The sequence below is a fragment of the Panthera pardus genome, unplaced genomic scaffold, assembly GCF_024362965.1.
Source record: "Panthera pardus isolate Hobbes unplaced genomic scaffold, ASM2436296v1 HiC_scaffold_17, whole genome shotgun sequence".
In the NCBI taxonomy this organism is placed as follows: domain Eukaryota; kingdom Metazoa; phylum Chordata; class Mammalia; order Carnivora; family Felidae; genus Panthera; species Panthera pardus.
The window spans coordinates 14,904,276-14,931,622 of NW_026526732.1; the positions used below are offsets into that span (position 1 = coordinate 14,904,276).

General features: G+C 40.9%; 1 protein-coding gene across 18 annotated transcripts in view; it reads left to right on the forward strand.

Annotated features, from left to right (window-relative positions):
* Nucleotides 1-27,347, forward strand: part of SYNE1 (spectrin repeat containing nuclear envelope protein 1) — a 476,190-nt gene that overhangs the window by 235,923 nt on the left and 212,920 nt on the right. For 17 of the 18 annotated variants that reach the window (XR_008422842.1, XM_053904367.1, XM_053904354.1 and 14 more), the window contains 13 exons: nucleotides 756-1,065; nucleotides 2,255-2,419; nucleotides 5,881-6,237; nucleotides 10,627-10,763; nucleotides 10,962-11,139; nucleotides 11,632-11,814; nucleotides 15,206-15,349; nucleotides 15,679-15,834; nucleotides 17,341-17,505; nucleotides 18,891-19,063; nucleotides 21,350-21,503; nucleotides 24,631-24,774; nucleotides 25,559-25,723. Coding sequence is in view for 17 of the 18 variants with exons in the window: in XM_053904367.1 (XP_053760342.1) it covers nucleotides 756-1,065; nucleotides 2,255-2,419; nucleotides 5,881-6,237; nucleotides 10,627-10,763; nucleotides 10,962-11,139; nucleotides 11,632-11,814; nucleotides 15,206-15,349; nucleotides 15,679-15,834; nucleotides 17,341-17,505; nucleotides 18,891-19,063; nucleotides 21,350-21,503; nucleotides 24,631-24,774; nucleotides 25,559-25,723 (2,431 nt within the window). In the remaining variant the exon portion in view is untranslated. The remainder of the gene's footprint in view (nucleotides 1-755; nucleotides 1,066-2,254; nucleotides 2,420-5,880; nucleotides 6,238-10,626; nucleotides 10,764-10,961; nucleotides 11,140-11,631; nucleotides 11,815-15,205; nucleotides 15,350-15,678; nucleotides 15,835-17,340; nucleotides 17,506-18,890; nucleotides 19,064-21,349; nucleotides 21,504-24,630; nucleotides 24,775-25,558; nucleotides 25,724-27,347) is intronic. The other variant, XM_053904365.1, reaches the window with a different exon arrangement.

Sequence of the window (27,347 nt, forward strand, 5' to 3'; positions counted from 1 at the left end):
GGATGCTGGAAGTACATTTACCGCAGATAGAACTCCAGGATCATAGGCTTATATGCAAGGGGTGCTTGCAATGGTCACTAAGATGAGTTTAGAGTAGTCTGTAAAGCTAAATAATGGCATTAACAGATTTTTTAAATCTGTTTTTAAAAAATGCCAGTCTGGAGAGCCTTTTATTTGACAGTCTGGAGAGCTATTTACTTGACTATTACTTATATGACTTATATGACTATGTTTCTTATAAATATATTAAGCCCTTTTGTCCTTTACACATTCAACTCAGGAGCACTAAGCACTGTCCATTTTTTAAATGAAAATCAATCTAATTGATTTTGTACAGTTCACAATCTATGTACTTAGAATACCTTAAATTTTGAATTCTAGTCAAGAAATAGTTATCAACTGTTTTTTAATAAGGTAAACTGGGTTCAAGAAAATTAAGAATTGGTATATATTAAATAAAATGTAATTGGTGCCCCAGTACTGATGTTTTAACAACAAAATACATAATTTTGCTTACTTAGGTCCATTAGCATTCGGAAGACAAATCTAGATGCCTGTATGACCGTAACATCTTACTTCAAAGTCAACATAGATCTCTTTTCATTTGAGGAAACTATTGTGGGTCAGAGAAGCAGTGTTTTCATCACAGAATAGCCTTCAGTAAAACAGCTTACATGGATGCAATGCCCTCCTACTAAGCTTTCAGTAGGCATGTCAAGATAACTTATTTTTGTGATGTGTGACATTAATTCTAGCACTTTGGAGTCTGTGATTAGCAAATGGAACGACTATCTAGAGTGGAAAAACCAGTTGGAGCAGTGGATGGAATTCGTAGATCAAAAAGTAGAGCATCCCCTACAACCACAGCCAGGTCTGAAGGAGAAGTTTTCCCTCCTGGACCACTTCCAGTCCATCGTGTCCGAGGCAGAAGATCATGCCGGAACCCTGCACCGTCTCGCCTCGAAATCCAGGGAGCTCTACCAGAAGACTGAGGATGAATCTTTCAAGGAAACAGCTCAAGAGGAACTGAAAACACAGTTTAATGATATAATCACTGTTTCCAAGGTTAGTATTTTACATTGGAGAAAAAACTTCAAGGGTTCAGGTAAAGAATATACTCCAGGTTGAATTATAGGGGATCTGGCTGCCCTAAAGCTATTTGTATATTTAGTGAACGGTTATTACATAAAGATCATTACTCGCCCATGGATCCCCGTGAATCCTTCTCTTTCTGCAGTCTTGGGATTATTTTTATTCTTTGTTTTTCACCGTTGTCCACTTGGGATATTAGTCCATTTGTTTTCTTTGTTAAGATTGAGCCTCAAATGTCAGTATTTGCAGTTCTTTTTCTTTTGTTGGCCATTTGTATCTGTTGTATTAAATGCGAGTCTGTTTACCTCCTAGATTTCAGTCGTGTACAACGTATGTTGTGCATTTCTCATTGTAGTATAAACTGCCTTTTCCTATTCTTACTCTCCAGATATAGGCTCCTTTATGTAAAAACGGGCTTGTTTTCAGTTCTCTCTGATGCTTTACTTTCCCCCATGAATTTCTTTTGTGTATTTGTGACAATGTTAAAGAAAATTAGGGAAAGATTTTTTTTTCCTTTCTTCGTTTTCCTTTGGGGAATTCTCTTTGTATTATTAACACTACAATTTTTAACACATGTGTTAGTTTATCTTAATTTTTATTTTGCTAATGGTTTAGCTCTATGACTCTGAGGTGAAAAAGACCTAAATTTGAACTCTGCCTTTGACCCTCTTTTGGATGTGTGACTTTGGGCATGTTACTTAACCTCTGTGACCTTTGTTAAGTGCTCTTTCCTACGATATAGTGATAAGAGTATCTGTATGACAGGAATGTTGACAGGACTAAATGAGCAGATACATTTAAAGTGCTGAGCAGAATACTGTCCACAGTAATTACACTGGAATAAGACTCTAATAACACACTAATAATATACTGTATTGTTGCCTAAATAATAGTTATAATAATTATTAAATGGGTTAGTAGTGAGGGATGTTAGTGAACGTTCATTCCTCATAGATTTTTGTTCTAACCTAAAGTAAATTTAAAGGAAAATGGTTGCTTCCTTAAAGTCTTTCAGTCTAACTAAGATTTGATGTCTTCATTCTAAGATATTAAACAGAAAGTTCAATAATAGGAATGAAATCATTAAGACACCTGTTCTTTTGTCTGACTCATATTCTCAAAAAATGCCCAGTGTTCAAGTATCATTTTCTTTGTGCACTAGGAGAAAATGAGGAAAGTGGAAGAGATTGTGAAAGACCATCTGATGTATTTAGATGCAGTCCAGGAATTCACGGATTGGCTCCATTCAGCGAAGGAAGAACTTCACCGGTGGTCAGATATGTCGGGAGATTCATCAGCCACCCAGAAGAAATTGTCTAAAATTAAGGTCAGAAGGTGCACAGATATTATAACTTCATTGTTTCATTGGTTCTTGAGTATGCCATCCCTATGATGAAGGTTCTGTGGGTGAGATTGTTAGTTAAAATGTGTCCTGTTTTCTATTTGTTGACGTTTATTACCTTGCACCTCACAAATTATAAACAGAAGCAAAAAGGATAAAAGGAATTCAAGACACTTTACACTTGTGAGCAGAAATGGAACATTCTCTGTGTATGGGTGGCTCAGTGAGTTGGGCATCCATCTTCAACTCAGGTCATGATGTCATGGTTCATGGGTTCGAGCCCCGCGTCAGGCTCTGTGCTGACAGCTCAGAACTTGGAGGCTGCTTCGGATTCTATGTCTGTCTCTCTCTGCCCCTCCCCCACTTGTGCTCTGTCTCTCTCTGTCTCTCAAATATAAATGAACATTAATTTTTTTTTAAATTAAGCAGTGATGAAACCCTAAATGGTTTAGTTGTGGATGAGGAAATGTTGGGAATAAATAGTGTAATTATTGTAGGAATTTAAGATTCACATTGTGTTCTGATCCCTGAACATCAGAATATAAAAGTCCTGTAAATAATAGTTGATGACAACAATAATAACTACATTTTGACAATTTATTTATTTATTTATTTATTCATTTATTTTTAATGTGTATTTTTTATTTTTGAGAAAGAGAGAGAGAGAGAGAGAGCACAAGCAGGGGAGGAGCAGCAAGAGGGGGAGACAGAGAACCTGAAGCAGGCTCCAGGCTCCGAGCTGTCAGCACAGAGCCTGATGTGGGGCTCAAACTCACAAACTGAGAGATCATGACCTGAGCCGAAGTCGGACGCTTAACAAACTGAGCCACCCAGGCGCCCTGAGAATTTATTTTTAAGTGCTTAGAAAGTATGATTTAAATCTTACAGTGACCATGTAGGTTTAAAAGGAGATAATCACACAAAGCACCTTTTGAAATTCTTATAATCTGTGGGATTCTTTAAAATGCTTCTTTGATACATTTCTCACTAATATTTTAATTTATTCATCCATCCATTTATCCACTCATTCAACCAAGGTTGTACATTCCCTCAAGAAACCTGCAGTGTAGTAGGGAACAATGATGCATAAACTGATGTTTATAAAATAGTACATCAGATGTAATGTGAGTTCACTCTACTTCTAGCTTAGGCTCTGGAATCAGATGCCAAGGCTGCATTCTGCCTCTATTGATTTTCTAGCTGTGTTGGGCAAATCACTTGATGTCTGTCCTCAAGCTTCAACGTCTTAATGGTAAATTAATAACAATAGTCCCTCGATCACCTAGTGGTTTTGAGGACTTAATTAGATCATGCAGATAGACCATGCACACGGCATACACTCAATAAGAAAATTCAACAGATTTAGTCAAAGAGGCCTTTAACTGGCTAGAGAATGAAAGTGGGGGAAAAGTCAAGAGTGATGGTCTAGACTTTATGCTCTTCCAAACATATGGGAAATGTAGGAGGAGGAGCTGGCAGGAAGAAATTGGAATTTGGGAAGGAGAAAGTCAAGCCTGGCAGAGGGTGACACTCTGAGGTCCAGGTCAGTCCAGACTGGAGGCTGGTGTGTGGGTGGGCGGGGAAGGACCTTGGAGGAAATGAGCACCTCCTCTGACCTTCAGCATCATCTCCTCCCACACTCAAGAGTAACCGCCAAGAAGGGACAACCTCAAAGCCAAATATGTGTGTATAAGGGATATATTGCATATGATATTTTTAAATAGTTAAACCCAAGACAAGGAAATACATATACAAGTCATTTCAAAACACTTTAAAGTGATGACATTCTTGTTCAAAATCCGGATGGGTGGAATTAGTGGTTGCAAATATTGAAATGTCCCATTTTCTTGCCTAGGAAAACTGAGATAATGCATTAGAGAATGTTTTGGGAAAAACTGATTTTTGACTACTGGTACCGTTTTAACTCCAAATTTGAAATCACCCAAAAAGGCAAATTATTAAGTATTTAAATCTAATAATTAGACATAGCTCTTTTTTAAAAGCTACATATATATATTTTTTCCCCAAATCACTACTTACTATATGCACTGATAAACAAGGAAGGCTTTTAGAAACCTCCTGCCAAGAAAAGGGTGGGTATGTATATTAAATGCTAACTGTGTAAAGATTCATGTGATTGCCCTTTGGACTATGATATAACTAGATACTTTTAAATTATCTATACTAAAATTTGGCTCTTGTATATAAGTGCAAGAAGGTATATTTATTTTAAGCGAATCTAATGAAATATGAACTGAATTATATAGGTTTGTTAAGACAGTTTGTATTTAACATAACCTATTAAGGATGCTTCATACTTAACACTGCTATTTTTCTACACTTATTAATTCGTAATTGATTTTCCTCTTGAAGTTTTTTCCCTAATAATCATCTTTTCCTTTGATTTAAGCCAGAAGTCATAATTTTGTATTAATACTAACAAAAACTTTAGCAACGGGTATATAAATGTATAAACAGCAGATGATGAGGGCACCTGTGTGGCTCAGCCAGTTGAGTGTCTGGCTTTGGCTCAGGTCGTGATCTCACGGTTTGTGGGTTCAAGTCGCATGTCAGGCTTTGTGCTGACAACACGGAGCCTGCTTCAGATTCTGTCTCCTCTCTCTCTCTCAAAAATAAATAAACACAAAAAATTAAAAAAAAACCCCACCAGATGATGAATGAAGTCAGAGATTTTAAGACTCTATTCTCAGAAATGCCGCTATTTTACCTAATTTGTAACGCACATTTTAATTTTATCTTGTCCTTTAGAGTATTTGTGTACTTTCAGCCTAAAAGTTATGCCTCCGTTGTTAAACTTCTGGTGAGTTTCTTAAAAGTAAAAATGATAGCAATAAATGAACCCAGTCTAAAAGTTACTTTGCACTCTTGGCTACGCATGTCTGTGAAATATTCGTTGTAGTTACTATGAAAATGTTTATTTAAGGTACCGCAGTATTTGACGTTGAGGAGGGCTCATTCTGTGGTTGTGTCGGCTTAGCGTTGAGTCCTGGTGGCACAGAACTGACCTAAGCCGCTATCTTACCAGAAGGGGATGGAAACAGGGGACAGACCGCGAGCGGAGCAGGGCTGCCGCTCTGTGCCAGTCCCTGCTCACTTGTCTGTCACCGTAAGGAGAAAGAGCACATTTACACATTTATTGGAGAAACACACCACAGGCGAAAGTTTATATCCCTTTGCGCCAAGACAATTTCACATATTCAGACAAGGCCTGATGTCAGGGGCCCTGTTCAGTCTGTTCCAGGATGCTGCGCATTCCCTGGCTTCTTTTGCCTGAAACCTCAGCGCTCACGAGGACAACTCTCTGCTCTCGCAACTCAGGGGTGGGCGGATGAATTGATTCCGGTCCCCGCTCTGTACACGCTTGTAAACTCGCGGCCCGAGTGACTCACGGCCTCCTCGGTTGCCACGGCGATGTTCCATTACAGGAGCTGACGGATTCCAGAGGGATCGGGGCAAGCCGCCTAAGCAGAGTGGAGTCGCTGGCTCCCGCAGTGAGACAGAACACGAGTGCCAGTGGGTGTGAGCTTGTGGATGCCGAGATGCAGGCCCTGCGTGCCGACTGGAAGCAGTGGGAAGACAGCGTCCTCCAGACGCAGACCAGCTTGGAGAACCTGGTTAGCCGGATGGCCCTTTCGGAGCAGGAGTTCTCCGGCCAGGTGGTTCAGCTGGAGCAGGCCCTGGAAGAGTTCGGTGCCCTCCTGACAACCTGCGCTCGGCAGCTAGCTCTCCTGGAGAGCAAGAACACAGACAAGGAGATCGTGGAATGCTGGCGGAAAGGACAAGTAAGTTGGCTTCCTGTTTTCTCCTGGTGGTTGTGCTAACACTTTTGTTTGGTTCTCCTTGTGGCCAGAAAGAAATGCTAGCTAACTAAAAACATGCCACATTCAGACTTGGAGACGTATTTACCCAACTGTCTTCACAGATCTGATCGGTTTCCTTCTCTCAGAAGTCAGGCTGTTGTAAAACTACAGATATAGGAGGGAAGGAGTTGTTAGTTCTCATAGGAAATGTTCACGGTCAGTGCAGACATTTTACTTTCATTCTTATGGTGTAAGAGTTTGTAATATTGTGTTCAGCCATTCAGCCTGAAAACTAGCCTGTGGGTAGAGGCATAAATAGACGGAGAGTCATAGCTGGTGTTCTGCCAGTGAATTATTTCCAACAATTAAACGATTGAAGCTATAGCTTAAAAGAAGCATTCGGTAATCTCCTAAAGCACAACTATTAGTTTGCACCCTGATTAGCTCTCCTCGGGGTGGTTTTGACAGCTGGGCTTGAATTAACCCATCAACATAACTCCTGTGTCATGCTCGCTGGGTTGTCTCCCAGGTCTTTTCTTTTGCTTTTGTAACTAATGGCAGCTCTTTCAGAACATGAATGTCACAAAGCCTAAAAGGGATAGTAAAGAAAGAGCAGAAGCTTGAAACCCTTTCTTGTACTCTTAAATGGTATCTCAAAAGACTGTTGATATTTGTAGTTTTGTAATGCTCGGAACCATGGATATCCTTAAAAGGAAGTTTCAGTGAAGTTAACTTCTCTGTTTCTATTTATGTTATAATCATTTCAAAATAGCTTCAGCCAGTAAGAAAGTCATGTAGTATTTCCAACATTGTCTTGTTCTAAATCAAGTATTTCAGACAAATATAGCACACTACAAAATAAAACTTTATTCTTATCTCTTTATGATATTTTATTTATAATGTTTCTACCTTCTGGTTGTTTTTTCCCTGATGCCTGTCCTGTCCTTTACATATAAGCACCAGAATAGAGTATAGAAAGCAATTCTGTAAAACAGAGACAAGTTAGTTGGTAATAATAGTTCCAGGTAGTGAGTATTATTCACTCTGTTATAAAAGAAATCCGTTATAATATTTTTATTCTCTTCTGTTTCTCTTCCCTTCCCTACCATTAATATGAGTGAAATTTTTAAAAAGAAAGTTTTGGTGGTACTTAAATTATATTACTCTTCTGAGCTGTCTTTTTTTACATTGACACTATTAGTGAAAATAAGTGAGGCCTATAGAAAATCCACGTGATGATGCAAAAGTAAATGTGGGTTTTCAGTTTTACTAACAATTCAACGATGACAGCCCTCTGCTTACTGCTTCTAGGTTTGGTTCCATGGTTCATGCTTTTGATGACAATAGTACGTTACCTCTCCAGGCTCAGCTTTTCTCTTATTTTTATTACTAGTGTAGGAAGAAATGGTAATCATGCAATGGGATAGAAGTGTTAGCTACTGCTAAGGGAGCAATCATTTTACAACATATAAATGTATCAAATCGGCACGTTGTACACCTTAAATTTGTGACAATGTTATATATGTTATATGTTAATTATATCTCAGTAGTGCTGGTAAAAAATGAAAAAGTAATTTTTAAATGGAGATAATACTTCTATTACAATGCATACATAGGAAAATGTTACAAAATAATGCATTAGTTAGGATTCTTAACAACATTGTTCTGCTCTTAGGGAGCAATCATAATAATCATCATAATAATAATTGTTGACAATCATAATAATGATCACAGACCTTCATAAGTGTTTACTTTCTCTTTTGCAATTAAGTGATGATACCCAAGAAATATTTTAAAATATAAAAATGGATCATCATCTATAAATTATATACAATCATGTTGCAAAAAGCTTATTTGCTGTTTGCGAATTTCATATTTCTTAATATCCATTGGGTTATTCGTGTTTGAAATTTAGCAAATTTCTTAACTTTCATAACTTCTAAGGAAAAAAATGCATGCCAGGACTTAATTGAAACAGAAATACATAACCTGATGTTTATATAATGAAGGACTCTACTAAGATGCTTTAATCTGTGATGAAGTTATGGGAATTTGTTCAGTATAAAATTTTGGCCAAAGCTTTTCACTTTTGATATCAACTACTTTATAAGTAACTAATTCGAATCTTTATTTTTCTTTCTTTTTCTTTTTTTTTTTTTTGCGTTTTTGGTATGTAAGTTTCTATAGTTACTACTAAGTTCTCCCTTAAATAAGGGATACAATATGGTATAAAATAGTAGTTACTACTATAGCATTGGAGTTTCAGAGAGAAACTTTCTAGGTATCATAAATCTTGTAAATAAGAGTATGGTAGACTCCTCTGGCCCAGACGCTAAGATAAATAAATAATTTTAAAACCAAGAGAACACCATCCCTCCTCTCAGAATCACAGTCTAAGTAGAAAGGCCAATGGGTTCAAAGCCAATGGAATGCTCGATTGTGATGAGCTGACAAGGTGTTGTGTGTCTTCAAGTGAGAAGTCCCTACCAATAGGTGGGAAGGAGGGCAGAGAGTCCTTAAAGTAGTTGTCATTTGAGCTGAGTCTTGAGGTTTGTTACAGGTGACACGGAGAAACAGTCCGAAGACCCAAAATTAGTGAGGGACAAGAAAACACAGGAGAGAAAACTGGAGAACAGGATTCAAATCGAGAGGACATTATGCCATGCCAGAAAGAAATGAAGGATGTGTAATGGAGACTGAGTCAGATACAGAGAGAAAGAAGTAACTGAAAGAGAGTTAAGACACATAGACTGGACTTGGTTGTCTCCTGTCTCCTGGCAGGGCCAAGATGTAGCTTAGTTTTCTGATTTAGATCAGCGGGAGGAAGGCGGGGCCATTTACTAAGATGAGGAATGAAACACAGACTTGGGTTGTTGAGAGGTGTGGTTTTCTGACAAATCTAGGCCATGTCTCGATAAATATCTGAGAATACTGACAGTAACACCAACAGCTATCTGAGTAATTACTCATCTTCTTGACACTCCTCCTTCCCCCTTAATGAATTATTTTTTTAAGTCTTTTCTTTTTATTTTATTTTTTTATGTTTCACTTATTTTTGAGAGAGAGAGAGAGACAGAGTGTGAGCAGGGGAGGAGCAGAGAGAGGGGGAGACACAGAATCCAAAGCAGGTTCCAGGCTCTGAGCTGTCAGCACAGAGCCTGATGCGGGGCTTGAACTCATTAACTATGAGGTCATAACCTGAGATGAAGTCAGGCGCTCAACTGACTGAGCCACCCAGATGCCCCAATTTTTTTTTTTTTTTTTTTACTGTGGCAATACCATTATTTGTATGGTCCCATTTAAATATTTGGGCATCATTTACAGGTTAGGCATTCATCAGTGTGCCAGGAATTGTGCTAAGTGCCTGACACTTGTGATCTCATTTGCTCCTTGTGGCAAACCCATAAGAGCCCCTGTGTAACTCCAGGGATCATGGCCTTGATTTTAGAGATGTACTTGTCAAGTCTCAAGACTTTGTTTTGGGTTAGAGAGTCACAGTACTGTGATTATTCAGGTGCCTCTCTCATCTGTTAAATTGTGAGCTCTTCAAGTACAAGAATCATCTCTTCAGTCATTTTGGGGGTCCTAAAATCCAGAAAATTGATTGTCACATAGCAGGCATTTATCAAATATTTGATGACTGAATATGAAATGAATGAATTACTAGGTAAATCGGATAGGTGGGGTATAAGACATTTTTAATGTGAAAGTTAACTGTACATATTACATAAAATCAATTGTTACATATATTTTTTAATCCAAAATAAGTATTTCTTTGCTTTGAAATGATTTCTCTTGGGACACCTGAGTGTCTTGGGATGCTCTTCATTTCGGCTCAGGTCATGATCTCACACTTTGTGAGACTGAGCCCCACATCGGGCTCCATGCTGTCAGCGTGGAGCCTGCTTGGGATTCTCTCTCTCCTTCTCTCTCTCTGCCCCTTCCCTGTTCACGTGCCCTCTCTCTTTCTCAAAATAAATAAACATTTTTAAGAAGAGAAATGATTTCTCTTTACCTTTAAACAATATACATGTCTCCAATGGCATAGTCAGACCATTACGAAGCAATTGAGGTTATTTCCTCTTTTCTTTTTCTTGTCCCACTTTGAATTATTTGACAACTTGATCATTTGATTACTTGGCAACATTTGATGCTGGAATGCCTATCCATGCCTAGAGAAGGATGGAAATAAGCCAAGTGCTCTTGCCTGGCACAAGGAATCTGGAAAATAGGATGTATTTCTTTACTGAATCTATTATGTTGATTCTTCCCTCATAATAATTTATAATATGACTTACGCACGTATAGTGTGAGGATGTGGAAACTACCCAATTTAAGTGCTTGCTTCTCTGTCTTGTTATTTTCTAATAGGAGATACTGGATGCCCTACAAAAAGCAGAGCCTAAAACAGAAGATCTTAAGTCTCAGTTGAATGAACTTTGTCGATTTTCCAGAGACCTGAGTACATACAGTGGAAAAGTTTCTGGCTTGATAAAAGAATATAATTGGTGAGCATGGACCTTATTGTAGTCAAAATATTTTTATACAAAGAAGTAGTCGGAGTTTGTTTAAGGCATGATAAATTAATCATTAACTACATTACTAAATTTGCATATTCTAAGAATTGCTGATTCTACCAAACTTTATTTTAATCCATTTTTATCATTTTTTTTCCTTTCTTTAAACATTTCAAATCGTGGTTTTAGTCTTTGTTTGCAAGCATCCAAGGGCTGTCAGACTAGAGAACAGATTTTACAGCAACGGTTTCAAAGAGCCTTCAAAGATTTCCAGCAGTGGCTGGTTAATGCAAAAATCACTACGGCCAAATGTTTTGATATACCTCAAAATATTAGTGAAGTTTCAACCAGTCTTCAGAAAATACAGGTAAGAGTGCCAAGTATCAATGCTAATCACCGTGCTTAAGTGGATTAATAAGGTGCCTCTAGATCTTTTTATAAGCCCATTAAAAATTGTGTTCAGGAAACTCAAATTTCATATACATCCTTGCTTGAAACACTTCATTGTCTATGTAAAGAGAAACTAGTTCATTCACCCAAATGCATCCTGTATTTACACATGAATAGAGATGTAGACGCTAATAAAAGTTCTTTATATGTGACAAGCATTGTTCCTGAGCATGCTAAGATTTTTCTCACTTAATTTTCACAGGAACCATATGAAGTACATGAGAGTATTATTCCCAATGTATAGAGAGGGTACATTATTCCAGATGCGTAGAGGTCCTGGTAATTTAATGTATGCAATAAAAATGGTTTATTTCATCTCTGTGCTTTTATCGAGAAATAAGTAGAAAGTCAATGTATTTTAAAGCACAGAGCATTGCATTAGGCCTAATCTTAGCATTTTTCTTGGTAGGAATTTTTGTCAGAAAGTGAAAATGGACAGCACAAGCTAAACGTGATGGTGTCTAAAGGAGAACTTTTGAGTACTCTGTTGCCCAAAGAGAAAGCGGATGGAATCCAGGCCAAAGTTGCCACTGCAAAAGAAGATTGGAAAAAATTTCATTCAAATCTGCACCAGAAGGAATCTGCACTAGAGGTATAATAGGCGACCACATGGATGGCTTCTCTGTAGTTTGTCGTTGTAGTCATTGTCAGTTAAAACCACACCTTCATTATATCCAAATACAGTGCCAATGATTTTTGGTCATTCCTCTCTGAATATTAATAGATAACCAGATAACTGTAGGAAACAGCTCAGTTTTAGAAGTGGGAGCCTCACCAAGGAATTCAATAGCTCCTTGCCTGGTAGGGGCTGTTATAGGCTTGCACTGTCCCACCAGGAACTGTTGGTTTTTACTTTTAAAGAATATCACTTAATCATTCATGTGAAATCCCTCAAGTTTGGAAGTTGTTCAAGGAGAATGAACAGAAATACCCATGTAAGACTACAAAAGGCTATGGATGGTAAGGTATATTATAACTAATGTGGATATCAAGCGGTAGGTTTTTAGGAGTTAAGTGTGCAAAGATCCAATGGTTATGCAATTTTCTTTTATTCGGAAACAACGTGAGTTGAATTTATTAGAATCATAACACAATTACTGCCACAATGCAATTGATTTTTTTTCTTGTGAGATCGCCTGTTTTGTATACCAACTCTTCTCTTAGAGGAAAATTCAGAGGCATGGAGAGTGATTTTTTTCCCTTTAAACCAATACTTCCTGGCAGAAGAGAACCTTTATTTGATTTGATCATAATTAATGCACGGTGGGAAAAAATAATAATAGAGAATATTGGGAAAGAGAAAAAGTGTGTTCCCTCAGTTATTCCCTAGCCCGACACTATTGTAATTCTTCTTTGTTTTTTTTAATATAGTTTTTTTTAAATGTTTATTTATTTTTGAGAGAGAGAGAAAGTGTGTGCATGCACACATGCATGGGCTGGGGAGAGGGGGAGGTGGGGGACAGAGGATCTGAAGGGAGCTCTACGATGACAGCAAGAGCTCAAACTCAGGACCATGATATCATGGCCTGAGCCGAAGTCAAACACTCAACCAACTGAGCCACCCAGGCACCTCTATAATTCTTCTTTCTAATGGTGGCTATTCTTTCACGGCAGGTATCTTCCATTTTATAGAGAGGGATAACCATTGTGCAGTGCCTAGAAATTTACTCATAACCTTACAGAGATCCTTAGTGCAATGTGGCCTGAGCTCTGAAGCGTCTATTGTTGAAGGTAGTATATCTAGCCTTGATTACATGATTGCCTAGTTCAAGAGCTGCTCAGCCAGGAGGAGATGAGTAGGTGAGGAATAAGCTCTTTTGGCTTCCTTATCTTCCTTCCCTTTTTTCTCCCTCCCTACCTTCCTACCTTCCTTTCTTCCTTACTTCCTTCCCTGTTTCCTTCATTTATATTAGGAATACAATAGAAACAATATATACCAGCCACTATTTTAGGAATACGAAAGGGCTAGTCTTTTCCCTCTGCTCAAGGAGTTTACTTTCTAGAGAGAGAAACAATATGTAAAGAGATGATTGCAATATAACATAGATACATTCAGGATATGGCCGTCACTCAAAGAAGGATGCAACTAACTCCACTTGGAGAAATCAAGAAACGTTACCAGAAAGGTGACATTTTAACTGAACCCTGAAGGCAAGACATTCTTTGAATTTGCCAAGGCTGATGTGCATTTCAGGTAGAAGGAACTGAATGTACAGGGCCAGCGTGTTGTGAGTGTTAGCAGGGGAGGACTTTGGGAAGTTTGACATCCACAGGGGGTTTTGTGAGGAACAACAAAGATAAGATTGGAGATGAGGATTAGGGCAAGATAGGAAGTGTCTTGTGTACTAAGCAATTTGATCTTGACTCTTAACCAGGGTTTTTATCTGAACCCCTGAAGAGCATTTATGTTCTCAGTTTTCCCAAGGATGTAACATAACCCGTACCATTTTAGATGCATAAGAAAATTACATAGTAATTACATAATTACATAGAATGGATTCTTTAGGACACTAGGGCTCAATTCTTTCTAAAAATCCTAGCTGAAAAGGTTGAGTGAGGAACCTGCTGGTCTTTAAGCTGGAAATAAACATGTCAACTCTGACCACAGTGTAGACAAGAGTGGGGAAGCTGGAAGACCAGGGAAAGCTTCTCATAATGGTCAAGATGAGAGAGCTGAGGGCCTGAGTTAAGGAAATGAGAACGGACAGAGAATTTATATTTAAGGTAAAACACAACAGGGTTTGGTAGCTACTTCAATGAGGGAACATGGCGAAGAAGGGTAAGTTAAGTTTGAGTCTAATTTCTAGTTTGGAAGATGGTATGAATGGCGATGCTATTATCTGAGACATGAAAATGGTAGAAAAAGTAGTTCTGGAGGGGGTAGCAAAAATTAAGTTAAATAGGCCTGTGAAATATTCAGCAGGTAATGCCAAGAAAGTAGCAGCAAATATGAATACCAAGTCCCAACAGAGAGGATGGAGCTGTGGTAGGAATGATAGTGACCATTTACCAGTGCAGGCACTATGGAAACACTTCCCGTGTGTCAGTGCATTTAATCCTCATAACCGTTATCTGAAGTAGGAACTCGCTTATTTCTGTTGTGTGGATGAGGAAATTATGGCAAAAGGTGATTAAATGATCTGCCAAGTTCTCACTGTGAGGAGGTGACGAGATTCAAACCCAGGCACTTTGACTTAAAGTGTTGCATAAATACAGTTCTATAAATAGGGGGTTTTAGGAGTTTGTAGGTGGTCATTGAAACCATAGAAGAAATAATGGAAAACACATGCAGAAGGAACATTTATTTATGTATTTTAAAATGTTCGTTTCCTTGTTTTTGGGAGAGAGAGTGAGCACAAGTGGGGGAGAGGCAGAGAGGGAGGGAGACACAGAACCTGAAACAGGGTCCAGGCTCTGAGCTGGCAGCACGGAGCCCGATGTGGGGCTCAGACTCACGAACTGTGAGATCGTGACCTGAACCGAAGTTGGACACCTAACCGACTGAGCCCCTCAGGCACCTCAAACCATATGCTATTTCTTATCCCATCATTGATCAAACTCGACAAAATATTTGTTAATATTTACTTATATTTCTACGGGGCCCTCCCTTCACAGAGCTTGTAAGCTGGTTGTGGAGACAAGGCATGCCTGCATGACAATCCATAAAGTACATATTGACTGGTATAAGCAACAAATGTGATAGAAGTTGAGAAGTGGGTATGAACTCTGAGGTGGATTGGATAATGACGCAAAAACTCCTTTTTGAAAAATTTGAGACTAAAAAGCTCTAAAAAGATGGTTAACATTTATACAGATGCTAAGGTGAAAGATAGAATGTTCTATACATCAGGACCGGGGTAGGAGGGAAGAAGGGCTAGGGGGTCAGACTGTGTTGGGCCTTGAATGCTAAGTGCTAAGTAAGACTTTGGACTTGCTATTCATTTTTTTTTTTTTTATCCCTAATGTGATCTAAAATCTGGTAGAATCTAAAGATCCAAATGAAGGACTTTGAAGTGAGCGCTGAGCCTGTCCAGGACTGGCTGAGTAAAACTGAGAAGTTGGTGCAGGAAAGCAGCAATCGCCTGTACGATCTGCCAGCAAAGAGGAGGGAACAGCAGAAGCTCCAGGTAATGAGACCATGTGCCCTTCCGGCCACGTCTTTACCCCTGTCCTCTGCACAACCTTGCATTCAGGCGCACCCTGGAATTAGGTCATGCTCTCTGGAGATGCAGCGTACCCTTTCCCTATTTCTGGCGGATTTTATGTTTTCTGGCTTTCCTCGGAGGTGTGATCTGTTTCCGTCCTGTAGTCTGTCCCGTGTGTAGCCTGGAAATTGTAAAGCTTTCAGGGCGCACCAATTGCATGCCATGTTTATTTCTACGTTCTTTGGGCCAAAGCTCCGTCCGCGGTGTGCTCTCCCCCAGCCTCTTAATAGTAACTTGCTTGTGCTTTTCAGTCTGTCCTTGAGGAAATAAACTGCTACGAGCCTCAGCTCAACAGGCTAAGAGAGAAAGCTCAGCAGCTGTGGGAAGGACAAGCTGCCAGCAAGAGCTTTATGCACAGAGTGTCGCAGCTGTCTTCTCAGTATCTAGCTCTAAGCAATCTAACAAAGGTAACGCCTGCCATGTGCTGTGTGTGCGTGTGGTACCGGGGCCACCCGTCTGTGCAGGGTGTCCGCTGGGTCAGGGATAAGGCGTGTGAGTGTCTTTCCCAGCCTCCCAATTCAAGTCACGCGTTCGCGCAGTAGATCTTCGTGTGATTGACGAGAGCTAGGGAGGCTTCAGAGATTGAAGAGATTTTCCAAGCTCTATTATTGCACAAGATCGTCTCCTCAACACTGAAATGGTATGTTTCCCAGGGCTTTTATCTTGAAGACTCAAAGTGGGAACGTAAGGCAAAATTCAGTTTGGGGCCTAAACAATCTTAGGTTAAATTGTTAGAAAAACAGGAATTCAAAGCAGTTTAAATTTTAGTAGACTACATTATAAGGAGTTTGGATCATTTTTTTTTTTAATTCGTCTGAATTCTTTATGTTATTAATGGTTCTCAAGGACGTGTTGGTGGAGAGTTTCATTTCGGATTCTGGAGCAGAGCTCAAAATTGGCAATGATCCGTATAACTGATTAAATACCTTTTCTAACAGTTTAATGTCAATGGGATACCGCTATGACCTAATTTAGAACATTCAGCAGGTGTCATGCAGGCCCGTCTCGAACTTGTGAGCTCAGGTCTGCGTTGAGCTTTATGTGGCTTTAACATTTGTTCCCTGTATTTTCTCTTTTGCATTTCAGATCTTAGAGTGTAGGGAACCTACTGTAATATGGCTTCATCTATTTTAGTGTGGACTTATTTCTGGTCTGCTAATTTGGGTCCTCAATAAAGCATCACTGACACAGTTATAACTAGTAGGGGTCTTGTAGTAAATAGTCTATGTTTACACCCATTTTTTTCTATGAATAAGTTACTTTTTTGTCTTTAGAAAATCTGGCATATATCTGAAATTAGAATGAATTAAGGGCATCTTTATATTCCTTGCATTTATTTAGATAGCAAAAATCAATAGATACTTGAATGCTTTAAGAGCTATAACCATAAAAAAAGAGCTGTAAACATAGTCAAAATCTTCACTGTGTTGGATATAACCTTTAGTTAATCACTAAAATCATATCCACGGTCCCAATTTTTGAAACGTCGAGCTATTGCAAAATCTCAGACAGTTGTCTTTTTGACCTGGTCACAATGTAGGTCATACGGGTACGGGGTATCCATTGAGCCAAATGTAGTATGGGAAAGCTAGAAAGTACCGTGATTCATCTCCCACACAAGGCGTTAGGAAGCGATTTTGCCGATTCCGGAAAGACGTCACAGTTGTCATGAAGAAGAGTAGTGACTAAAGTGAGGGCAGTCAATTGTAATTGTTCTGCTTTGGGCCCAGGTATTCCGGTCACAAAGGTATTTCCCGCATCTCAGGTTAATACAGACTTGCGTCATATTTGTGCAGCATATGGACCCGTGGCTGATTGCAAATACTTGAAACCAATGGTTAGCTTTACAGTTTGAGTGTCTGTAGGTTGTAAGGTGGAATGGACCGCTGGAAAACGATTTCTGTCATTTCCAGGAGAAAGTGTCAAGATTGGATAGAATTGTCGCAGAACACAATCAGTTCTCCCTCGGGATTAAAGAGCTACAAGACTGGATGACAGATGCGGTTCACATGCTGGACTCTTACTGCCACCCAATATCCGACAAAAGCGTGCTGGACAGCAGGATGCTCAAGCTTGAGGTGTGCATCTTTAGAGAAGTGTCTCTAATCTACAGAATTTGTCTTTCTCAGAATTTCTCAAGTCTCCATCTGTTTGGTGTGATTATGTCCCACTGTCTCCACAAGCAGTCCAGGAATGCTCCGTGGGTGTGACCCTGTATGCAGAGGGGTGGCCTTGCCTAAGCATCCCTGAATCATTTGGCCCCAGACATATTCACTTCTAAGTGCTTAACAAAAATTAAACAGAAATAGCAACCAAATGTGGTTCCTTCTCGGATATAGTTAAGAGGCGAGTTTCCAATTACATCATAGGACATTTATTCTTCGAAAATATTCCGATGAAACTTTTTTAGAGCAAGCCACTTCCCATTTTGGTCAACTCACTTGTCTGCCTGTATCGTTCAGTCAGTTCTTCTCCCATCCCAGGATTTTAGTTTTATTTCACATTTGTGATAAAGATAATAATCCGCAGTCATTCACCTTCCATTCATAAACTGGGTGTCTTATAGGACATTGGCTCTCTGTCTTGATACCAAGGATTCAAAAATGAATAAAATATGGTTATTGTCTTCAAGGATTTCATTGTCCGAGGCTGGAGGCTGAAGCAGAGAAGACAATTATAGCAGATTGGGATGTATTTGTGGTGTTACAGGCACACAGAAGAGTGGAACAGGCAGGAGGGATTTGGTTGAGAACTGGAGTAGATTTCTCAGGAAGTCTCCTATCTAAACCGAGATTTGAGACTGTACCAGCCTAAGCAAAAGCCAAAGAAAACAAATAGCATCGTGTGAGAGAAATTGCTAGCAGTTCCTTCTTGCTGTGGCAAAAACTGACAGCCATGAGGAGCTGAAGCTGAACCTGTAGAGGTTGTCGGGGTCCGGATTAAGGAGAGGGATGAAACTTTGCCTTTTAAGTGATAACGCCAGTTTTATCCCTTTGAATTCAAACTTCTATTTGTATAGAAAAAGAATAGTGCCGTGAAGACCTCGAAATATGTAGATTAATATATACTGTGAATTAATCTACTTCTTTGGGCTTGTTGTGCTAGAGACCTTAACATTATAAAGCCCTTTATCCTGTGACCTTTGAAAATCCATGAATTCTATTGTAGTCTATTTTTCTCTTGTTGAAAACCAGTAAAACAAAATTTCAGTGGAAAGAAGGGATTATTCAGAGAAGAATCAAGCCCTAAGAAGCTGAGGCCACTTGGGGACCAGCAGGTGACTGGCGATTGGTTGCTGACACTCACCAGCAAGTGACTCTCCCACCTGCCCCCCTCTCAGCCTGAGAGGTTCATGGCTCAACCTGATTGCATGTCGTTCTCCCATTCAGGATCTCTGAAACATTTAAAGCCACAAATGCTAAACGTGCAAATGACAAAGGGCTTCTGTAATTTGCTCTTCTAGGCCCTGTTATCAGTGAAACAGGAAAAAGAGATCCAGATGAAAATGATAGTGACCAGAGGGGAATCTGTCCTGCAGAATACCTCTCCGGAAGGCTGGCCTGCTATTCAGCAGCAGCTGCAGAGTGTGAAGGACATGTGGGCTTCCCTTCTGTCTGCGGCCATTCGTTGCAAAAGGTAAGGGGAACCACAGCGAACTATCATAGCGCCAAGCCGTTACCAAAAGATCAACAGAACAGCACGGTACCCCGCCATTCCTGGGGTTTTCTTGCCCTTCCTCTTTTCCTTCCCTCTGTCCCTCCTTTTGTTCCTTCCTTCCTTCTTTCCTTCCTTCCTTCCTTCCTCTCTCTTTTCCTCCCTTCTTTCCTCTCTCCCTTCTTTCCTTCCTCTCTCCCTTCCTCCCTTCCTCTCTCCCTTCCTTCCTCTCTCCCTTCCTTTCTTTCTTCTTTTCTTCTTTCTTTCCTCTCCTTTTTCTTATTAGAACAAAAGAAACTTGTAAGTACAATATTGCGTTTAGGTTGGCCTGCAATACCATACCTACATTTTAATATAACTACATATTTCTTTTTGTTATTGTTCACTGCTTAACAAGATAAAAGATAAATAAATGTGTCATCATGTAAAGATATATTATTTATAATTTTTAAACATTTATTTATGAGAGAGAGAGAGTTTATTTATCTATCTATCTATCTATCTATCTATCTATCTTTGCGTGGCAGAGAGAGAGGGGGACAGAAGTCCTGAAACAGGCTCTGCACTGACAGCAGAGAGTCTGACTCGGGGCTCAAAGTCACAAACGTGAGATGATGATCTGAGCCGAAGTCAGAGGCTCGAGGCTCAGTCAACAGAGCCACACAGGGGCCTCTAAAGATACGTTATTTAAAGCAAGTAGTTGATTTGGGAGGTAACCCCAGGAAACACCAGGAGGGGATGGGAGAGAGAGATGAGAAGGGAAGAGCAGCTGATAAAGGGGATATTCTCAAGGCGGTTCCCGCAAGGAGCGCAGTGAGCGCAGGGGACAGCCGGAACTTGATCCACTGGGCAGTGCCGGGAGCCAGCACAGAACAAGTGGCTCAGAGCCACCCACTGAGGACAGAACTAGAATGTTTGTAAACAAACTTCCATGAGTCAGGAGGGCAGTTGAGGGCTACTCCCAGGGGGGCAACAATCCCAGGCACTTCTCACCTACATTGCCCTCCAGCTGAGTGAGCTCCAACGACCAGAGAATGCCCTCCCGCCCAGGAGGAGGTGACGCTGGTCCTCAGGGGGCAGCACGCTTGCCGTGGTGTGGTCGAGGGTAAATACGGGTGGAGTTCCGAGTGCCTGCTACAAAATAACCCAAAGCGTGGTAGTTAAATTAGGCACAAATGATTAATGGCGTTGAAAACATAACATCAGTAATTGAAAGAAGGAGTGCTTAATTTACCTGTAAGAGAAATAATCAGATTAGACCAGTTCAGAAAACGTTACCCTATTTTTCCATTGTGATTTTCTGATTTTTATTTTTTAATTTTTTTTTAATGTTCATCCATTTTTGAGACAGAGAGAGACAGAGCACGAACGGGGGAGGGTCAGAGAGAGAGGGAGACATAGAATCCAAAGCAGGCTCCAGGCTCCCAGCTGTCAGCACAGAGCCTGACGCGGGCCTCAAACTCACATGAGATCATGACCTGAGCCGAAGTCAGACGCTCAACCGACTGAGCCACCCAGGCGCCCCTGATTTTTATTTTTATATTCTTTTATTTTATTTATTTTGACAGAGAGAGAGAGAGAGAGAGAGAAAGCATGAGTCGGGGAGGGACAAAGAGAGGGAGAGAGACAGAATCCCAAGCAGGCTCTGCACTGTCAGTGCAGAGCTAAACAAGGGGCTCGAACTCATGAACTGTGAGATCATCGGCCTGAGCCAAAATCAGGAGTCAGATGCTTAACTGACTGAGCCTGCCAGGCACCCCATGATTTTCTGATTTTTAAATCTCATGCAAGATAGTTACTGTGCTTTTTCTTATTTGCTTCTTCCTTCCTTCTTTTATTAATTCCTTTTTTTTCTCTCCTCTGGACGTCCTGCTCAACTAGACGGAGTTAAGTATTGGTCCTCTTCCTCCCTAGAGTCTTGACTCCGGAAAAGCTTCCCACAAGGGATCTCTCCCAGTTTGGCCCTCAAGCCTCTCCCAGGGTCTCACATGACCTGCTTACTGATTCCAAGTTTTACGCCCAGTCCCACTTTTCCACCTATCAGCCTGGACTTAACTGTCCCTTGCTTCCTGAGGTTATGCTTTCCAGGGACCCAGACTCAGATTTGATCAGCCCTTGCCTTTCCGCCCATCCTGACCCAGCGCCTGCCTGTCCTGATCTGTGGGCTCCCTGCTGGTCGGGTGGACAGAGCAGAGCAGATAGAGATCGGGCAGATTGGATTTATGTGGCTTCTCAATGGAGATTGTTGTCCTTTCGAATACCTTTCAGTCAACTTGAAGGAGCTCTGTCTAAGTGGACAAGTTATCAGGATGATGTTCGACAGTTTTCCAGTTGGATGGACAGTGTGGAAGCGAGCCTAAATGAATCTGAAAGGCAGTATGCAGAACTGCGGGAGAAAACAGCCTCTCTGGGAAAAGCCAAGGTGGGAGCTGGATTTCAGACTCCGTTTGTCCTCCAACAGGCGTTTTCAGAATGCCTTAGTTACGTAAAAATATGATTAGCTGCATGCTAGCACTGTATACATAGGTAAACTGTATTTGGGGCTTTACTATAATTTCTAATAGCTTCTTAAACCAGACTTTTGCTTGTGGCTATTTTACTAGTGAGTGAAAATTTTCTCTTCCAGGAAAACTTCAGATATCCATGTTTCATGATACATTTAAAATTTGGCAACTTGCAATATCTTAATATCTTTAGCCTGCTCATCATTAGGAAGTAAAAGTGATTTCTTCTTATCACATCTTTTGTATTTCTACTGTCATACATTTTTCTGATGCTTATATTAGTGAGATGCTACATATTTTTTAGATGGATAGACAGAAGATAGATATTGGGGATATGTTCTTAAACCTTTTTATGTTATTCATTTATTTATTTTATTAAAAAAATTTTTTTAATGTTTATTTTTCAGAGAGACAGAGACAGATTGTGAGTGGGTTAGGGGCAGAGAGAGAGGGAGACACAGAATCTGAAGCAGGCTCCAGGCTCTGAGCCGTCAGCACAGAGCCCGAAGTGGGGCTCGAACTCATGAGCTGTGAGATCATGACCTGAGCTGAAGTCAGACGCTTAACCGACTGAGCCACCCAGGCGCCCCTATTCACTTATTTATTTTTAAATGTTTACTTATTTACTTTTGAGAGAGAGAGAGCGAGAGAGAGCGCGAGAGAGAGAGAGCGCATGCATACCAGCGGGGAGGGGCAGAGAGATAAGGAGAAACAGAATCCAAAGTAGGCATAGGCTCTGAGCCGTCAGTGCAGAGCCCAATGTGGGGCTTGAACCCAAAGCCGTGAGGTCGTGACCTGAGCCACAGTCGGTTGCTCAGCCGACCGAGCCACCCAGGCTCCCCAAATCTTTTTATTAATAGTGGTATTCAGACATAACATTTTGGAGCCCTTTGATTTATATCCTTATCCCAGGGCATGTTTATTGGATGACCTGTTCCACCTCAACCTTATCTATGTCCTAAGCAGTACTTCTTACTTCTACCCCCAAATCCTTCACATCCTGATATTCTCAGTCTCAGTTCATTTGTGTCACCCCTTGCTGAGTATCTTAAACCGGAAACTTCATCATCCCCAGCTCCTGCTTCCTCACCCCACTTTGAAAGAGCCATTCGATCCTGCTGGTTTTCTCCCAGAAGTGTCTCCTGACCACAGTCTCTCCTTCTTTTCCTCAATTGCCACAGACTCCTAATTGCTCCTTTTGTCTCTTGTCTCCATCTCCTGTTACCTTCAGACAAAGGTGAATGTCTCACTTTCCTGCCCGGGAGCCCCATTGTCCCATTGTCTGTAGTCTCTGACCGATCTTCCTCATCTGCTTTGTAAGAATTTTAATAATCTCCTTCGTCACCCTCATTTCCTTCGCTCCCCCACCCTCCTTGCACCCATGGACTTCTACTTCCTGAAAAGGCCACATTAGACGGAAGAGATTCCATGCCTCTGCAGGAACGATCTAGCTCGGCCTCAGCCACCAGCAACCTTCCACTCCACTTTCTGAATTAACACAAGTTGTTTTGTTGTGATACCTTCACCACCCTAAGCTTACTTAGTTCTCCTATCCTCTGTTGTTCATATCTTTTTATCACTGGTACGAAGTATATGATTATATCCCGCTCTCCCTCAGTGGCTAAAGGTGCTTAATATTTCTTTACATCCTATGCATTGGGCTCTCTGGCTGACACAGAGCAAATGCTTAATAAAAGTCATCTGAATCACTAAATGGCCTGTGTGATTTATGCCAGATCAGTTAACATTTTAGAGTCTCATTTATGCATCTGAAAATTAATATAATCATAATTATCTACCTCATAATATTATTCTAATGATTTATTGGCTAATTAAATTATTCACTTATTCAATAAATATTTATTGAGAATTTGCTGCACCCTGGCATTGTGCTCGATTCTGGGTAAATACAACAGAGAAGCACTGCGTTCTGGTGGGAACGCGTACACCCACCCGAGTGCATGAATAAATACACAGTTAGAACTGATGATGAGCATGTGAAAAAAAAGTGGCACGCTGTGAAAGAGTCATCTGCACGGAGCTAACGTGGATTGTTTGGAGTGGAAGGAGGGACAGAAAAGTCCTCTCTGAAACAGTAGGCTTGTAGACTATGCCAGAAGGAATGTAGTGCAGAGAAATCAGTCTGGGGAGGAGGTGGGACAAGAGCAGTCCAGGTAGAATAATCAGCACATCCTCAGGCCCTGAGAGGGGAGAGAATCTGGCTCGACAGAGGAACTAAAAGAAAGGCCACATGTTGCCGGAACAGAGGATAAACAGGGTGAGTGCTGTTACGTGAGCTGGTAGAGGAGCAGGGACCCATCCACACATTGCCACGTGGGCTAGCCTGATGGTTTGCGCTTGATCCTGACAGCAGCGGGAAGATAGTCGAAGATTTAAGCTAAGGAGTGACAGGACTCCATTTATAGGCTTAAAATCTTCCATCACTCAGGCTGCGGTGTGGAGTGTGAAAAAGGAACGGAGCAAGAATTGGTGGCGGGGAATTTGCCCAGTGGGATATTGCACGAGTCCAGTAAAAGATTGTAGCAGCATGGGCTAGAGTGTTTGCAGGAGACTTGAGGACAAATGTCAGGGTATAACGTGGAGACAGAACTAACAGGATCTCCTCATAGATGGCATGACCGAGCAGGGAGAAAGGGTGACTTCCAGTGGTCTGAGATGGCCATCTGGGTGGGATGTGGTGGCATTTACTATCTGAGAGAAGACTGAAGGAGAAGGGGATTTGGGGGTTGGTGGGGCCTGGGAAGGTATGGGAATGGAGTGCAGATCAGGAGACGAATCAAGTTTAAGATGCCAAAGTCAATTGGAACCAGTATCTCAGAGCGAGTTCTGAGCCAGATATCAAATATACTTACACACACGCTTTATACACACGTATAGACGGATGGATCTATCGAGGTACCTGTCTGTAGATAGAAAACCTGAGGTCACTTGTCAACAACACAGTTAAATTGTCTTAATTTCAGCAGTGTTACTGATGTGTCGGTATACTTGGTAACTCTTTCTTTTCCTTTAAATGTTCTCTAGTTACTAAGTGAAGAAGTGCTGAGTTACAGCAGCTTGCTGGAGGCCATTGAACTCAAAGGGGCTGGCATGACAGAGCACTATGTCACCCAGTTAGAGTTCCAGGATCTTCAGGAGCGATACAGAGCAATCACGGAGAGGGCCAAGGTATTGCTACCCGTGTTCCACGCAGGTGCACTGAAATAGGAGGGTTTAGACCTATGCCTCCTTAAAGACTCCTTTACTTTCTGGAATGATGCTTTGTGAAAGCACAAAGAACAAATGAATGTTAGTACTTTGAACATTGGCAGAAACAAAAACCGTCATCTGGTGTTAGTACATGAAAGTTACAGAAGGAAAATGATTCTCGATAAAAATTCCCAGCAATTAGCCAATTTAAGAAAAAATTTGGATAGCATCACAATGAAGATGTGTAAGTGTTTTCATATGTCTGGTGATGAGAGTTTTCTGAAGCAGTAAATAATCACCAGTAATATTTATCATTCTGCATTTAGGTGTCACAAAGAAAATAATAACTTTCAAGCACATCTTTCTTCATTAGACAAAGAACATGGAAAACTAAATCCACACGAGTCCCAATCCTCACTTAAGGCACAATATAAGAATTTCAGTTTTCTTCATTAGCAAAAGTGTCTTCTTATGACAAGTAAGATTCATTCATTGTTTGGCAAACCCATGTAACATTTCATAAGGAATTCGGAGATCGATAGTTAATTCCACTAAATAATCCTCAAGACCCCTTTTCATCCTGATATTATGTGTTTGTATTTTTTACTTAAAACTAAAGTTTCATTCTTCTAGGAAATCGTATGCCAGTGATTTAATAATCATGTCTTCCTGAAATTCCAAAAGTGAATTCTTTTCACATACTACGTCAACACTGCATGTGGTAATGTATTCCTATCTTAACCATCTTAAATGCTCATCACAGGAGGCAGTAACCAAGTCGGAAAAACTAGTTCGCCTGCACCAAGAGTATCAGAGAGACCTCAAGGCATTTGAAGTTTGGCTGGGGCAAGAACAAGAAAAGCTTGACCGGTATTCAGTTCTTGAAGGTGATGCTCACACTCATGAGACAACATTGCGGGATCTTCAGGTAAAATCTACTTCATCTTACAGGAATTTTCATCCTGAATATGGAATTATTATTTTAAGCAATGGGAAGTTAATAGGACCTTGAATCCTGTAAAGAGCTGATAGCCATTAAGGGAGATCCTGAGTTACAGCATTCTGGGATCTCAGTCGTATATGCTATTTGAGATCCTCAGGTGGACAATTTAGACAGAGCAGGACTGGGACTTGAGGAATCTGGTCAGCTACTAAGGTGGCCGCTGTCGGCAATGGCTAATGGTCTAGTTGATGGTGTTGACTGGCCCACCTGCCTGTTGCTCCCTAAAGGATGAATTGTAACTGGAGCCTAGCAGCAGGAGTCGGTAGAACATGACATTCCTCAAAGTCAAACTGATGGCACCATCTAGTTTCAGCCGAAAGCTCCCACACCGCTGAAGGAGAATTAGCTCAGGCAGGCAGGCTGCAATGCAGGGCAAGATGAAAGACCTAGTGGGGAAAGTGGCCCTAACTCATTTACTCATTTACTCGGTCAGCATCTATTGAATACCTAATGCTGTGCAGATGCTTTCCTAGCTACTGCACATAAAGATGATTAAAATATGATTCCTGCCCTCAAGGAACTTGCACTTTAGTGAGGAATAATGAATCATGAAATGAAAAATGAACAACGTCATCAAGAATAGACTGGTTCAAGGGATCTTACAGGAACATCAAAGAGAGCCCCCCAGTTTTACCTAGAGAGATAGGGAGGGGTTCGGAGGTGGCCCTAGAAGGGACCACGAGGCACACAGAGTAGAGAATGGAGAAAGGCCGGTGAGACAAATCCATGTGCCGCCAGCTGTGTGTTGGGATTTATTGACATGGTATCAGCCCTGATGGCTGTCAGCTCTGGAACCCTGAACCGGTTCCAGATTGGGCAAGAGGTACCTGTAGCTTGCACAAAGGGAAAACAACAGGGTCTCGGAGGTTATCACTGGCATGTAAAATTTCTGGCTATTTCACTTAAGTCCTGGGGAGTGTATAATGGCAGGAGCACAAGTCTGAGATTAGAAAGTTTGGACTCTAATCCTTGGTGTGGGACCTCACACTGGATGACTTGGGGCAAGAGAGAACCTCTCCCATTCAGGGTCCCCCACAGAGCTGTCCGAAGGAAGGGTTAAATGAGACGGGAGCAAAACTCATTTAAATGATGCTCCATTCATGAAATACCTATGAGGGAGACGTTAAAAGGGTCCTAATTTCATTAGCTTATTTAAGGATCTAATCGATTCTCTTTCAAAATAATAAGGACTCTGGTCTGCCACGTGTAGCCGTTGTCATTTCCTCTAGTAGGGTTGGCTTTGTTTTTGCTAAATGACCCCTCTCAGCACTTCACTTCAAATTCTTGGCAAGCACACACCAAGCTCTCTAGCCTTCTGTTTGGGACCTGGGACAAATAAGTCACTTGTCACCAGCAGATGTTTCTCTTGTTCTGTTTGGAGGAAAATGTTTCACTTGAGTCAGTGGTAGCGCGGCCTGAACTGGGTGCCTCTTGTCTCTCCACATGTTGGTTTTTACATTGTCTTATTTTGAGTTGCCACTTAAGAAGGAGAAGAGATGTTAGTGGTGGAAATAGCTGATGGAGAACCGTGATATTTCATCTGCATGGC